A 15,638-nucleotide genomic window follows, 5' to 3' on the forward strand; every position below is an offset into this window, starting at 1 on the left:
AGTATAGTGGAATTGCCTAGTGCCTCCCATAGTCAGCTGAGTTGCAGTCTGGCAGGAAAAGCTTACGGAGGCAAGGCAGCATGCAGACTTCTGCTTAAGCCCCACCAGAGGCGATCTTCACTTGTCCTTCTGAGACGTCCTGGTTGTGGTAAAGCGAACACAAGTTCAGTCCAAGGCTCCCCAGACACAGTCCTTCCTCTGGAGGCACGTGTGTTACCCTGCTGGCGCTAACAGTAAGGTGTGGTGGGGCTGTGTGACAGGAGCGTGTCTTTGTTGTCTTTCCCGTTCAGAAGCAAGAGGTGAGCAAGTTCCTCTTGGGGGCTGGTGTGCTTTTCATGATCTTTCGTTAGGAATGTACCGTGTTCTCTGTGACAGAGCCACCTCCAGCGCCTATAAAATTTCGGGAGTTAGCCGATGGCAGGGAAGGCTCCGCCTCAGGGCTTGGTACTTCTTCTTTGGTGTCTCCCACCACCGACTCCTGCGAGCTGCTCTCCGGGCTGGAAGCTGCCTGGAAGCCGGGCTCAGCGCTGAGGGGCTCGCTGTTCTGCAGGGGAAGCAGGGCCCGGTGCCGCATCAGGCTGTCATCGCTGTTCTGGGCCTCCAGGGAGTTCCTGCGCTTGGCATTCCTGTTGGCCATGGCGTTCTTCTGCGGCTCCTCAAAGCTCAGCGACAGGGTGACCGTGCCGCTCCCGAAGCTGACTTTTTGCTTGCACCCACGCTGCTGCTGGCGCTGCCGCTCGGCAGAGGCCGGTAGAGGAAAAGGGTCTTCGTGGTTGCTCTTGCTGCTGATGGAGGAGGAAGGGGTGGAGCCGGTGGAGCCCCCCAGGCTGTTGGAGCGCTTGCGCGACACGTTGCTCCGTCTCAGCGTGGCCCTGGCGGCCACCTTGAAAGCGTGGGCAGCTGTACTGCAGCGCACCTCCTCGATTGTGTTGCGGGAGGGCTTGAAGAGGATGATGTAGACTTTGTTGAAGAAGATGCAGGCCAGAAGTCCAAAGCTGGCAGCCAGTATTGCAATCACCTCCACGGCAGAGACAAACTTGCCGTATGTGCTGGCGTAAGCAGGGATGAAGGAGATCCAGACGATGAAGAAGATCAGCATGCTGAAGGTGATGAACTTGGCCTCGTTAAAGTTCTCAGGTAGCTTTCGAGACTTGAAGGCAAAGAAGAAGCAGACGGCTGCCAGGAGGCAGGTGTAGCCAATGAGGAAGCCAAGGGCCATCAGGGAGCCTTCATGGCAGGTGATGAAGATAATCTCATCCTCCAGTTCATGGTTTCGGTAACTGGATGGCGGGGCTGTGTAGAGCCAAATCACACAAATGACAATCTGCACGAATGTGCACAAGAAGACCAGGAGGAACTGGAGGTTGAGGCCCCACCACTTTCGGTGGAGGCTCGTGGGGATCTTTGCCTCGAAGACGAGCAGGACACGGTTGGTTTTCACCAGGATGCAGGAGATGCAGAGGACAAAGCTGATGCCGAAAGCTGGCTGCCGCAGACGGCAAGTCCAGTTCTGGGGCTCGCCAATGAAGAACAATGAGCTGGAGAAGCAGCAGAGCAAGGAGAAGAGGAGGAGGTAGGACAGCTCCCTGTTTGTGGCCTTGACGATGGGCGTGTTGCGAAATTTGGTGAAGACTCCCAGGACAAAAGAAGTCAGGAAAATTCCCAGCACAGCAAAGAGAGTCAGAGCAATCCCAAAGGGCTCTGTCCAGGACAGAAACTCTATCTGCTTGGGGATGCAGGACGTGTGGTTCTCATTGGACCAGTAATCCTCGGGGCACTTGTCACAGGCACTTGCATCTGAAAAAGAAGTGACAAGGAGAGGGAACGTTTGTCAGAATAAGAGGCTGAAACGTGGGATGACATATATGGCAGCTACGCACCAGCCTTTACCTTAAATCATGGGGTGTTCCCTTCAGGTGCCTGCAGATTCCCGGAATCCTATGTTGGTGTCTAAGAGTGTGTTACACTGAAACAACCAGCCTCCCATGGGCTATATAGCAAAACATATCCTTAGTTCTAGCTGGAAAAAAGTCCTGCCCCTGCACTCGTGTTTTTGGAATCCACTTCTTGGCAAAACTTTGCAAACTTTGATTGCTATCGGCTGTTACACAGGCTTTGTCCCTCTCTCTTTCTTATTCCTTCATTTTTATCATCTACTTCTGTCTGTCTTCATACCTCTCACACTTTTATCATCATTTGAAACATCCTGCCTGTCTCTACAGAGAAAATTAAAAACGTGCTTGCCTCCTTAAGTGCTTTGAGAGCCTATTTCATATTCCACAGAGGCGAGTCTTAGAAGTGTTTAAATTGCTCTTTCCTGAAGGCAGGCAATGCCCTTGACTCCCAGCACACTCTCATTTCATGTTGGAACATCAGGGGAAGATGTGTCTTAACGATATGACTCTCCCCACACCCAGCAAAGCATCCCACTGATACTTGCAAAGGGAAAATTGATGCCTCCATCTCTTTCCTCTACATGAAAGTAGTTGTACCTACTGGGATGGCAACATATGTCTCCAATGGCTGCCACGATCAAAAGGGAAGGACCTGCTGCTTCTGCTCTTCTTCTTTGAATCAAATGGGTCTTGTGCTCCAGCGGGGAGGGTCATGACTCCCTTGATGGCAGTGGAAAGGGGTTGAGAGCAGTGAGTTGGAAGTCATAACCCACCTCAGCCTTTGGAATCCCAGTGGGATAGCAATGGGCTGCAGTGAGTTCTGGGAACAAACATTCAGAAAGCCCCTTTAGCAGCAACCTCCCTCTGAGCTTTGCACCTGAGCACGGACAGAGCTTGATGCCAGTGAGAAAGCTAGGAATGCCCAGCTAACGAGGGCAGAGGATTTCAAGCTCTCTTGTTCTGGAGGGGTGGTTGGAGGGAGCGTCTGTGACCTGATATGATACTGCTTTCCTAATGACTGGTTGCCTCACCTAAGCTGTTCATGTGAAAAACTTGCACTAGATGCAAAAGCTCAGTCAAAAGCTCATCGCCACATGTCATTTCGTTTACATCCATTCAGCTTCTGCTTTTTACCTGGAAGCCCATTGCAAACTGCAGGCAAGGCAGAGCTAACTTCACACAGCAGGAAATTCAGTTGCCTCTACCAGAGACAGGGGCAGCTATTTAGCACTGCATCCTAAAGAAATGCTTTCACTGTTGTCTTGAGCTGACGTAGAGAACATGCTGCCACTGAAGGGAGTAAACCAGATCTCCCTTCTCCCCGGAGGCTGCTCACTCCTGCCCCCTCCTTTGTGTTAGCGCTATAGGTCATGCAGCTTCTCGTTCTAGCTAGAAACTCAACCTGCCAAGAGTTTGTTTCAGAAAGACCACAGACCTGATCCAACTTGCTCTATGGTTGCACAAGTACCAGCACTGCTCCCAGACAAAGGGTGGGAGCAAACAGCTGGGAGAGGACACGACAGGTTGTCTCCTTCGGTAGCATCAGTGTCTCAGCTGGATGAGACTGGTTGTAAAAGTGCTCTCTACGCCTATAAAACCGGCAAGCACAGGAAATAGAGAGCATTATTGTCAGCTGAAATTGCAGCAGGAAACTGCAGAGTCATAAGGCAGTCGCCCCCTCAGCTCCACAAATTCCACCAGCACACCAGTGCCAGCTCCCAAAATCCTGTGAAAAACACCGAAAGACCCACATGACCAGAATTGCTTCTATTTAATTAGAAAATGCTGCTCCCAAGCATCCCGTAGTACTGTATGTTCATGCTAAAAAAATCATCATTCCTGTCTGATAGGATGCAAATTAGAGTCTCCCAAAGGAGTACGCTTGTTCAGTCTTGCAAGCAGCTTACTGAAGTTTTCATGTCAGACAAGGTCTGCAGCATGTGCTGGGACCAGTGCTGCCAGAGAGGGTGTGAGGAGATCCTGAGCACTCTGCAGTGTGGAGGGGACTGCTGATCTGAAAGGATTTACTTGCCTTCATTACCTGGGGATGCCTAATACTGAGGGAGCACTAACGGTGTTGGAAATTCAGAATTTTTCAACCAACTCTAAAACTGACGTTACCTTTTCCCTCCACTGCGGAACCTGAGCAGCTTGATCCAAGCTCCCACTGAAACCAACAAAAAAGGTGTCCATGGGTGTTTGACAGGACCCAGAGATTCTGGTCTCTTGCAGTGCCAGTGCTCAACAGAAGCTGTGGTTGGTGACTCCATATAGGGAAATATTCCTCTCTGCTTGTGAAGTCAGGGATGGAATGGACTTTATTTCTTTGTAAAGCATGAAATAAAACCCTGACAACATGAGGAAAAGCAGGCAGATAACTACAGAATTTAGGATTAGGGTAGGGACTGTCTCCTTCCTCCCAGCTTTTGGAGGCACAAAAGCTATTGCTACAGTGCAAGGGAGTTTGCTTGTGGCTGCCTGAGAGGCTTCCTATATGCAAGTCCTTTTTCAAGTTCTCTGCCTTAATTTTCCTAACTCGGAGCAGAAGGGACAAGCAGGCTCTGCAGAATACAGGACCTGAGGACCACAGGACTCAACTCCTGTAAGCTTTTCAGAAGCCCACAGACTTTCTGTGAAGCCTCATGGCAGAGCAGCCTCCAGCTCAGCACTGCAGGGAAGCGATTTCAGCACAACTGCAGGTGATGCCCAGAGGGTTCGCACGGTCCTCTGCAATCCCCAGAGCAGCTCTGTGGGTATTACCTGTTTCATCACTGTACTCCCCGTCGGGGCAGTCCACGCACTCGAAGCAGCAGGTGGGCTCTCCCTCAATAATGCCCTTCCTGGTGCCCGGGAGGCAGTCCCTGCTGCAGTTAGAGAAAGGCACCTGCAAGAAAAGAGCCCGAGGAGGGTTAATGGTGGCAGTGCCCCACGTGCAGCCTTCCTACTGCAGGAACTTGGGCTTCCTCCAAGGGTGTTATTGCTTGATTAGCACGCTGGATGGAGAGCCTCAGAGGCTCACTTATTCTTTCCACAGAACAGACACATCTTGTACAACAGTGCTTCCCCAACCCACTGCAGTGACACTTGTTGAAGGATCACATCAAGGGATGGTAGGGAGGATCTCTGTAATCTCTACTGTGTTGTGGGCACTGCGAACTTGTATGTGACCTATGATACATGTACCAGAAAACAGTCATTGGATGGTTAAAAGAAAAGACAATCAATCTCTACTGGCAGGAATTTGAGTCAGCCTTGGAGACTATGGGCTCTGACTGCTGATCCCCAATCCCACATATTGCATATGGACTGCTAATGATTTATGGGAATTATAACAGTTCCTTGAAGCCCACTCCCGCCTGTTCTCCTGAAGACCCTCTCCAACCCAGAAACATAAAAGGTAAATTAACTAAACAAGAGGAGTGTTCATATGAAAGAGAGGAAGGCCCTGTTTTTAGAATACTGAGCATCTAAAGATGCAAATCAACAGCTATATGCAGATCCACAAAAGGACACCTCCACATGAAGTACACCTTAGGCCTTCCATGTTTAAATCCATGGAGGGGACTTATAAAGTCCACAGCTCACTGCTGACGTTCCTGAACTTCCATCAGAAAGGTTACTCAGGTTTCCAGACTTCTGCTGCTGCAAGTGATGAGCTGTGTCACCTGCTGGCTGTGCATTTATGCTGTGCGTGAGCCCAGCTGGGCATGGTCATATCCTGGTCGCTCACCGCATGCTTAATGCACACTGACAACAGGGAGTTCAGCACAGTAAGTGCTGGGCCCTTTTTACGCAGAAGCACAACATGAGGTTGAGCTCACCTTTTCCCAACTAAATTAAGAAAAGAGAGCTGACACGGAACATGGCTTTCTCAGCTCAGGGGAGTTAAACCCACACTTTCCACTGCCAGCAAAGTGCCATGATCTGCACATACCTAAGGGCTGCTTCGGTTGGAAGCCTCCATTCACCTTTTTGGAGGTTTGCTGCTGAGTGGAAAGGAATAAACCTCCAACCCCTTCTTCCCCGTCCCTCACTGTAGGATCTAAACCCTGTCTGAAGCTTTTAACTTCCTCACTTACCCTGTTGCCAAGCCCAAGTGCTGCTAACCTGCTGATCTCCAGGAAGCTCCTGTGTGGATGCACTTAGGCAGTGAGTGCGGGGTGTGGTTTGGAAATTGCCTGTGTGCACGCATCAACCTCAGCCACAGGGTAAGCAAGCCCTCAGCGGCAACTCTAACTCCGGTATTAGCCTGCAGCTGAGAGCAGTCGCCTTGCCTACCGCTCTGAAGTACAGCAGCAGCACAGTTTGGGAACCCTGTTTCTAAGCTGTTAATCAGGACTGCCTAATTAATTGGACAGAGACATATCCAGGGCAAATCCCTGCAGCTCCCCACGTGAAGCACTCTTTGCTGTTAAGACCTATTGCTATTAATACAGTGTGCTGTTAATACCTATTTCTTGGGACAGTCTTTCGGCAGGCTGTGCATGCACTGAGAGGACTTCATCAGCCCAGACTGTCTTTCCCTAGGCTGTCACTGATGATTTTGAACAGGGCTGAATCAAAGTCGTGCACTGCTTCCCCATTATCTACTAAAGTGATTGAGCTTCCAAGGAGGAAAATTAAATTGGTTTGGCATGATTTCATCTTGACAAATCCACGTTGGCTTTTTCTTATCAGTTTATTATCCTCTAAGTGTTTATAAACTGTTTAATAATTCTTTTTTATCAAGTCTTTTAGGTTACTGAAGCTCAGCTAAATTGTGTGTAATTCCCTTGGCTCTCCTATATCTGCTTTTAAAAACAGGTATTGCGATTACCCTCCTCTAATCCTTTGAGACATCACCCATCCTCCACATTTCTCAAAGACAAATTGCTAGTACTTTTGAGATTGCTTTGGCTGCCTTCTTAAGTATTCTGTGGGGAATTTCATCAAGTTCTGCCAAAACGAATCCATCTATCTTACCTACTCTTTAACTTGTTCTTTTGCAAGTCTGGCCAATGCTGAAGTTTCTGTGTTAAAATTAACTACATTTAATCTTTTTTGAGGGTGAAGGAGGCATAGAAGGCTTCAATGAGTGAAGTACTGGCTACTCTCTTTGACTACAGCCTTTTATCTGGAAGAAATTCAAACTCTATAAACTGGAAAAAAAGCTGCAAAGACATAGAGATTACAAACCCCTCCACTGGCACACAATTTACATGCCCTGGCATGACACTCTGCAACATCCAGTCACATTTTTAGCAGTTTAGGACAGAGAATGAAGATAAATATTGCACTGCTGGAGGAATTCAGACCAAGAGAACATAATTACTCAGTTTAAGTTAAAAAAAAAGATCCTGCCTGTTGGAAGAGGTGTCAGTGGCATTTGCAATGATCAGAAGAAGGGGTTAGAATATCAGGGTTTTTTAATTCCACTTATAGTTTGGGCTCAGAGTCTCCAGAACTCTGGGCCTAGAAAAGCCTGAGCTCAGTATTTCTGCTGCAGCATGCTCTGCCTGACCCATGCCTCCTTCAGAGAGCTCTGGATTTAAACCATAAGTGAAGCTGGGGTAGCTGGAGTAAAGGTGAGGCTTAACTGATGGTGTAAGTGTATTAGGCAAGCGTAGCTACTGTAGAAGCAGTTACCTGATCTGTCAGCCAACGTGAATAATCACCTGGAAGTGAATTGCCTTGTTCATTAATCAGGTGCTGATTTAACACACCTAAACGTTGCAGCAGGGCCTGGCAGTGACATTTCTAAGCTAACGCTCCCTGTGTCACCTCCCCGGCCACAAGCCAGATGCCCGCTCAGTATCCCCTCTGGGAGCCAGGGTTTCTGTCTAAGCTGGAGCGGGCTGCTGCCGGCTATGACTGCAGCCCACCTGGCTCTTGGCCGGAGATCCCTGCACCACGTTCCCATCACACGGGGGAGACACAGCCCTGGCTGCTAGTGACGATACCGTTATGCTGAAAAGATCTAACTAACTCAAAGATCTAAAAGATATGCAAGAAAGTGGAGAAGGACTTAGGCCTGAGTAAAGTCAATAGCTACATCACGTACTTTTGAGACTGCACAAGCACCTTCTGGTAGATTAAAAAAAGATAGCAGGTACTGGCATCTCCCACTATTTGAGCTCCGTGTCCAGGTTAACCTGGGAAGATTGACAAGGTTTGTTCTGTTCCACACAAGGGTGTGTGGAAGGCTCTGGGACTTGGAGGGTAAAGCCAGCAGAAACAGCTGCAAATTTAACTAGGAGCAGGAGGAGACACTGGGAGTGGAAGAGATGGCTGTTTTCAGCAATGAAAGTACTGAGCTCAGGAAAACTTGACTTAGTCAACGACCAGACTTGGGTAATGAATTTCTCATCCTTGTGGAAACAGCATTGCAAAATTCTAAGCTATCTATTTGGGCCAGAAAAAAGGCATTATTTAAACCATTATACCCAAGCTAATCAAATGTATAGGAGCGGAGAAGCAGCTGCCTGTTATTTCCAGAAGTGTGTAATGAGGGTGTAAAAGACTACGGGAGAGACCATATATACAGTAAGATGAATGGGTCTTTCAATGATCCATGGAGCCATAATACAGGAGTGCGTAGGATTAGTTCAAATTTCAGCTTGTGGAAACTTGGGAAATGTTGCTATGAGGATTTAAGCACTTACCTCCTTAGAGAATCCACTCCACAGGATCTTGTTTTCATTGATAAAGAGCCTCTCCCCTTTCTTGGCATAAACGTTGTAGTGCCCAACCTCCTCAAAGACGACTGAGCCATCCTCCGGAGATAGATGCCAATTGATTATTGAGTAATTCCCTACCAGGTCCCCAAACTCATCAAAATCCACTTGCTCCCCCATGTTATTTGTGAAATTTAAGTGGCGTAGATGCTTGAGAACCTAGAGAGAGAGAGAGAGAGAGAGAGTGAATACCTGCGTGTCACAACCCTAACACAGCACACTTCTGCTATGGGGACAAAACTGGAAATAATCACTTTACTACAGTCCTTAATCTCTTAAAAATCACTTCATCAGAGTAGTAGCAGGCTTTCTCTCATAGACAGCACATGCACACACACAAAGCCTGTACAAACCTCGTAGACAGCACAAGGTATCATGGCCCTCAGGGTGGATAGCACCCATCTGTAAAACTTTGCTTACCAGCTGCTACCCCATCAGCCTTCTAGCATTCTTCCTCAATCCCTTCCAGCCACCTCTGCAAGCCCACACCTCTCCTTCAGGGGCAGAGAAATGGCAGCAGCCACTGAAGTGTTTCAGTCACTCACGCATCCCTCTCACCCTGCTCTTGCAACCACTCTGCACAAATGCTCTCAGCTGGCATCGCTCATCTCTGAATGATCAATCACTCAGAAACAGGAATGCTTGAGAAACAATTCAAACTTGACTTTTGACTGAAAAAGCAAGCGCAATGCACTTCAGTAAAAAACAACAAATCAAGCTCGTTCACCACATGGCAGGCCTGGAGAATTCATACCACTTTCTTTTGGCTCCTGTCTCCTGGTTGCATAGTTTCAAAGAATCACATTCTGCCTCTCTCCCCCATGTGTTGACTCCTGCAATTTTCACCTCATGCCTTGAAGTGTCATATGCTGCAGTTAATCCCAGGGACAACTGCAGTTGCAAAATCCACGATCTAGATAGCCTAACAGGTAGACCAAAGAAACTGCAGCATGAAAGAAAGACGATACTAGCAACTGTGATACAATTCATCCACATTATATTTTTCTTCAAAAGTTAGTTGCTGGTTTATGCACTTATCAGATTTTTTTTTCCCCCCTCATTTAATGGATGTTCTTAGTTAGTTTCTCTGTAGAGTTCATCTATGGAAAGCTGAGGTGTCTCTGAGGGCACCTGGCTGTCAGCTGCCCCTAGACCACTGCAGGGTCTTTGCTGCTGTGGTTCTAGTGCCTGCAACAGCTTGTAAGTCCAGTCCTCTCTCTCTCACTGCGAGTGCCCAAACATAGAGTCCTGGATGGCAAAATGTAAGAAAAAACAAAATGAAATCAATTTGTCTGGGCAGGCAGAGCCCTCCTCACCCCATAGACATAGAACAGACAATATTGTTTTGATGAAGACTTTTCACCTGGAAACACAGGGACAGGGGAACAGAATCACTTCATTAATTCCTGTCAGTTTTGCTAAATTGTCTAATTTTTCTGTTTCCCTTTGGGATCCTCCTATCTTAAGATAAAAATCCCCAGAGCTACAGAGATACTCTCCTCTCAACGCCTATATCAATGCCAGCCTGAGACAGTCTGGGAAAATCATAGTAGTACTACGCAGGATGTGGCTGGCAATACCTTTTCAGCTTTGTGTGATGCTGATGGAAGTATATCAAAATATTGCCACAGTATTCAGTCTTTGAATAATGGGTGAGATAATGGCGGAGGCAGGATTTTTTTATGTCTTTCTCATCTCCGCTGGCCCTCCTCTGTAGACCAGCTCCCCCATAAGGTGTGGAGCTGAAATGATCTCACTGAAGAGCCAGGACCTGTTCTTGGAAGACCTCACCCTCCGATGGACAAGGCAAAAGAAGGTGCTCTGCTCTGGCGCTTTGCTGTGGAGAGCCAGGGCATTGCCTGCTGTAGGGAAGAAAAGAGGAGACTGCTCCCCTCTCCTCCCCTTCATCCCTGAGGGGCACCCAGGAAGATGCTACTTGCCCAGCTCCATCAGGGAACAGTGAGAACAGAGCAGAGGCAGCTCTGAGGTCAGAACGGGTGACACAGGGTCTGCAGATCCACAGTGATGTCTGTACTGCATCAACTCACTCTGGCCTCGTATGCAGTGGGGCTGCAATCTTGGATGTGTTAGTAGGAACCTTGTCTGTCAGCAGTGTAGGTCCCAAGCAGGGAAACGGCATTCCTTTGCAGGCTCTAGCACCTACCACAGGGTGACACCTGCAGCTTTGATGTCCCAGTTCAGGTTTGAGTTGTTGAGCTGAATGCCATGTTTCTCCTCACTCCAACTCGATATCGCACTCTCGTGCAGCACTGCAGCACTCTGCTGAACGACACTAGGATATCCTGACTTGGTATCACTGCTGGGTTGACTTTCATCTGTATAGGCAGGAGGTGCAGACCTTGTGCTTCTTTTGATTACAGTTACTACACACATTAGGAGACAATCTTGCAAGAGCAATATTGAAGATTCTTCAGTTCAAGTCCTGCCTCTCCTTGCCAGCTGCAGTGGCAGGAGGCTGGCTGGTCTTATGGTCAGCAAGATGAACGGGGCAGAAATTTCTGGATTCCCTGGATGCAATTTTTTTTGTTTAATTTCATAATATTAATCTCAATTAGTTAGTCTATTCCTTTGCCTTACCTCCTGACATTAGGCTGCTTAGAAAGTAATACATGCCCCTGGCTACTGGTGGGCTTCTGTAGGATTACTTTAGCAGCATGTTTCCCTTGATTACACACAGACTACACCTGAGGATTCATGTATGAGCTGATATCTGTATCTGGTAGGTAAATACTCATATAAGAGCCCTGATCGGCACTTGATGTTGTCTTTCCCCAGGCACAGAATAGCAGCTTCAGCTATGCAGCCATACTGCGGAGCAGGAGAGCCCAGGTATATCAGTTCATGCAGGAAAGACACATGCCCTATTTAAAATCCCAAATGGAGGGGCAACAGGAACAACAGGAGTAACAAAACCTGTTTTCTCATCCCAACAAATACCAAAGTTTTCCTTCAAGTCTAAATTTCTGAGGGGCAGCTTGTGAAATGGTAACTGAACGACTGCTAGGGACATGTTCCTGTTTTAGATGGTAAGAAAATCCCAGGATGATATCCGTATATCACACAAGTTCTGCTCCCTACAGGATGAAAATACAGTTTAAACAGCCAGGAAATATATAAGCACTAAACTTTAAAAGAGGAAGTTGTAGACTCTGAATAACTACAGCACTCTTTTATAGGCACCAGTCTATCAATGATTAGCTAAAGGCTTTACAGTTAAGAATGTGTCACTGTTTTGTAACTAAAGATAGAAACACAAATACCCAGGACACAATCCACAAAGACTTAAAAGACCCTGATTCAGCAAGGGCAAGAGCACGTGTCAGGCGTGCGTGTATCATATCCTGGAACCAAGAGTTTATGAAAGCATTGTTGACCTCGTGGCTTGTGGAAGCCTGCAGGGAGAGCATTGTGCAAGCTGCTGTCTTCAGATATTTCTTTCCGTAGTTTTTCCTTCTTTTGTTTCCCTCTGTCACAGGCTCCACGTTGAATTGCAATGCCTTTTAATTAAAACACCTATTATCAGAAAGGACTTGCAAGCTGCCCTCTAGTTCACGCTCCCATTATTCCTGGTAAGGCCATTCCCAGCCATGTAGCATCCCATGCTTTATCCAGGCTAGATATTCTGGGACATGTGGTTTCCACTTTTATGGAAGGATCATAAAACCGTAACATAAATACAGTTGTACTCGGTCAGAGCAGCAGCCCATCTCCCCAGGACCTGCTTCTGACTGTGGCCAACAGCAAATGCCTACACAAGAGTAGAAGGGGACGTGATACCTTCCCCAGAATACTCTCACACATTCTGCAGCTCAGTGACTTCCTGGGCCAAAGGTCTTTGTACTTGATAACGCGCAGTGGATTTTTCTTCCATGATGTTGCGCGTTTGTGCTCTGCACCTGTGCAGACTTTTCACATCCACAGCCTCCTGCAGCAAAGAGAGCTACGTTTTATGAGAAATGCACCTTTTCTAGCCTGTCAGAACAGAGCAGCCACTAATTTCTTTTGATGCCCTTTGTGCTTATGTTGGAAGAGGCAAAGAACCGTCATTTGCTAGTCACCTTTTGCATGCTTCTTAGGATTTTACAAACCTTTGTCAGATCTCCTTCAGCCACCTCTTTCCCAGGCTGATGAGCCCTATCCGACTTCGCTGCTTCTTGTACAGAAGCTGTTCCATTGACCCGTCTCCAAACTTTCCCAGTCTGCTTCATCCATTCTGGGACTGGCACATGATATTGAAGTAAGATGCACCAAGGGTTAATAAAGTGGCCCCAGGGCACTCTGTTTTCCTCTCTGTCCCTTTTCCAGTGTGACTATTCCTAACAGTGCATTTGCTTCTTTGACTGCTACTCAGACAGAGCCACCCAAGGATCTGTTCAAGCTTGAAGATCTCATTTGTGGTTAGTCGGAACTGACCATTTATTTATATCCTCTGCTGACTATCTGTCAACCAACTGTTTATCCATGCAAGGACTGAATTTGGTGACAGACTACCAAAAGCCTTTTAGAAGCCTGAGCCTACCCTTTGAAGAGGATCTCCCTTATCTACGTACATCCTGATGCCTTCAAAGAACTTCAGGAGGTTTGTGAGGGAGAGCTTTTCTTTACAAAAGTCATGGTGACTCCTCCTCAGTATATTCTATTTTTCCTTCTTTTTTTTTTTTTTTTTTTTTCTTTTTACTACAGTTTCTAATAATGGGCTCAGTCAGGCTTTGCTAGTTCCTTGGAATCTCCTCCAGAACCCTTTTAAAAAATTCATGTCACATCTGCCAACTTTCTAGGCCTCAGGGCCCAAGACTGTTTTAAGCGAGGGGTTGGTCACCGTAGCCAGCACTTCAGCTACTTCATCTGTGAGCTCTGGCAGAACTCTTGGGTGAACATCACTCGTACCAAAGTATTAAGGTTCGTTTTGCTCTTGTGTCCCATAGCTGCTTCTACAGTCACTTCAATATCAGACAGATCCTCTACAAGTCCCCCATAAATAAATAAACTCAGGAACCTTCTCAAGTTTGTCCATAAAGAGCACACTTTTCTTCTGCCATGGCCTTACCTTGTCTTTTGCAGTGATAATTATGGCTCAACAGACACTCCTACTGCTGAAGTGTTTAAAAAAGGATTTATGAGCTTTTACCCCATTTACAGCCTGTTCCTCATTCTGGTTTTGGGCCTGCCTTATTTTATTTTTACATTTAACCTGCCAGAATTTATGATCCTTTCAATTTTATTCACTGGACATAACTCAGCTATTTGAAGGATGCTGTCTCGCTTTTAATAAACAACGCTTAATACCTTTGTTTTGCCTTGCCAACTTCCTCAGCCTTTCTTCACCTTTTCTTGATCCGCAGTAGACACTTACTTTGTGTCACTAGTGTTAGGGCCGGTGGGCAAAAAACCCCTCTTACATTGTAAAAGCTGTCAGGCCACAGATAATTGTGTGTGTGCATGAATGTCCAAAACTGAACTTTTGTACTCCGGAGCACGAGCCTGCTACTTGCTGGCTGCTATCAAAGTGTATAACCAGTACATACTGCTTGCACAAAAGTGGGGAAAGTGAGCAAGACACTAAGCAGGTTAAAACCTCTAGTCTTGTTAGTTCTTAAATAAATGTCAGTATCCAGATCTATTATGGGTTGTTTACTCTGTCTCAACTGTGACAGGTCCTTAACTAGTGTCCATATACCAACAATGGTTTAACATCCTCGGCTTCCTTCTGCGGTGTCTTTCTAACATGTTTCCTCACTAGGTCAAATGGTCCTGCAAGTGAAGTGAACCTGGGCACATTATGGGTGTCTGTCCCCATAAAAGACAAACGATTCCCCCTCCTAACACACAGTTGCAAAGAATCCCATCTTGACAGTCAACATACATTCTCCCCCACTCAGTTTTAATTTCTGTCTACCTAGCGACATCCAGGCCTGTAAAACAGTTCTGGACTGATGGGTACCAAATGTTTTTCTCTTTGCTTTGGTAGGATGCCCATCCTGAGAGCAGCGAATAATTCCACTTCATGGCTCAATGTGAAGATGAAAAGCTGGCGACTGTACTGAAGATGGCAAGTCCTCCCTTTCATTCTGAATTGCTGAGGGCCCATTCTCCCCTCTTGTTTCGGATTCCTAATCAAGCACCTGGAGAAGACACTTTCATAATGCTGTAATAGGCGTAAGGACTTGAGAGCTCAGCTACCACATTAGCCCAGTGGTCATGGCGTACAGGATTTGATTTCTGCCAGTGATCAAGTATCAGGAGGAAATATGCCCACGCCAGTTCTGAAAGAGCCACTTTTAAAATACTTTAAGAGAAATGATCCCTGAAGCAATAGGGTTCTTTTTCTTTCTTCCTTTCATTTCCATCTATGTGTCAATCTTTATTTACATGCTAGCAAAGCTCTAATTTTTACTGTCTATATCAATGTTTAATTCCTCCTGCATTCTCTACTTTGGTTTATCTTGTTCTGCCTGGTTTTTACGTAGCACCGACTCTTAGGCTCTCCCAAAGGCAGTGCTGTCATCACAGTATTGACCAGTTCTGACGCAAAGGACCTAGCAGGCAGGAAGGCACTGCCCTAGCCCCTTGAGTCAGTAATACCTGCTTCCAGAAGCCTGAGGCAGGGGAAGATGAATTGCACCCAGCTCTTCTGCTCAAAGCGTTCTTCTTGCCGGCAGGAGCTGAACTCTTCTTCCCCTGCTATAATCTCTCCTCCTCCCCTGCTGCCCACTGTGCACTGACGGGGACAACACGTAGTGCTGATGTTTTTTTTAAAACCGAGATGCCAGGATATGCCAAAGCTGTTAATCTTGCCTTTTTCCAAAGGCCATTCAGAAGATAACAGATTTCTTCAGTCAGTGGGGGATGTGATTCATTACCGTGCGCCATCTGCGACATTCCACCCAAGGTGCCTGGTTTCTATTGGTTTTCTGCTCTGAAGAAGTGACTGTTAATACTGTTTATCACTATAAGGGTAACCCAGGTGGAGAAGTTGAAAGGGACACAGGAACAGAGCTGGGATTCTCAC

The 15,638-nt window shown here is 46.9% G+C and overlaps 1 protein-coding gene across 2 annotated transcripts in view; it reads right to left on the reverse strand.

Moving 5' to 3' along the window:
• Positions 1 to 346: 346 nt before the first annotated feature.
• Positions 347 to 15,638, reverse strand: part of CASR (calcium sensing receptor) — a 40,998-nt gene continuing 25,706 nt past the window's right edge. The window contains exons 4-7 of one of the 2 annotated variants that reach the window (XM_075165689.1): positions 8,533 to 8,767; positions 5,497 to 5,514; positions 4,656 to 4,787; positions 347 to 1,797 (exon numbers count right to left, since the gene is read on the reverse strand). In XM_075165689.1, coding sequence (XP_075021790.1) covers positions 347 to 1,797; positions 4,656 to 4,787; positions 5,497 to 5,514; positions 8,533 to 8,767 — 1,836 coding nt within the window. The remainder of the gene's footprint in view (positions 1,798 to 4,655; positions 4,788 to 5,496; positions 5,515 to 8,532; positions 8,768 to 15,638) is intronic. The other variant, XM_075165697.1, reaches the window with a different exon arrangement.

Source organism: Calonectris borealis, chromosome 1 (assembly GCF_964195595.1).
Source record: "Calonectris borealis chromosome 1, bCalBor7.hap1.2, whole genome shotgun sequence".
NCBI lineage: Eukaryota > Metazoa > Chordata > Aves > Procellariiformes > Procellariidae > Calonectris > Calonectris borealis.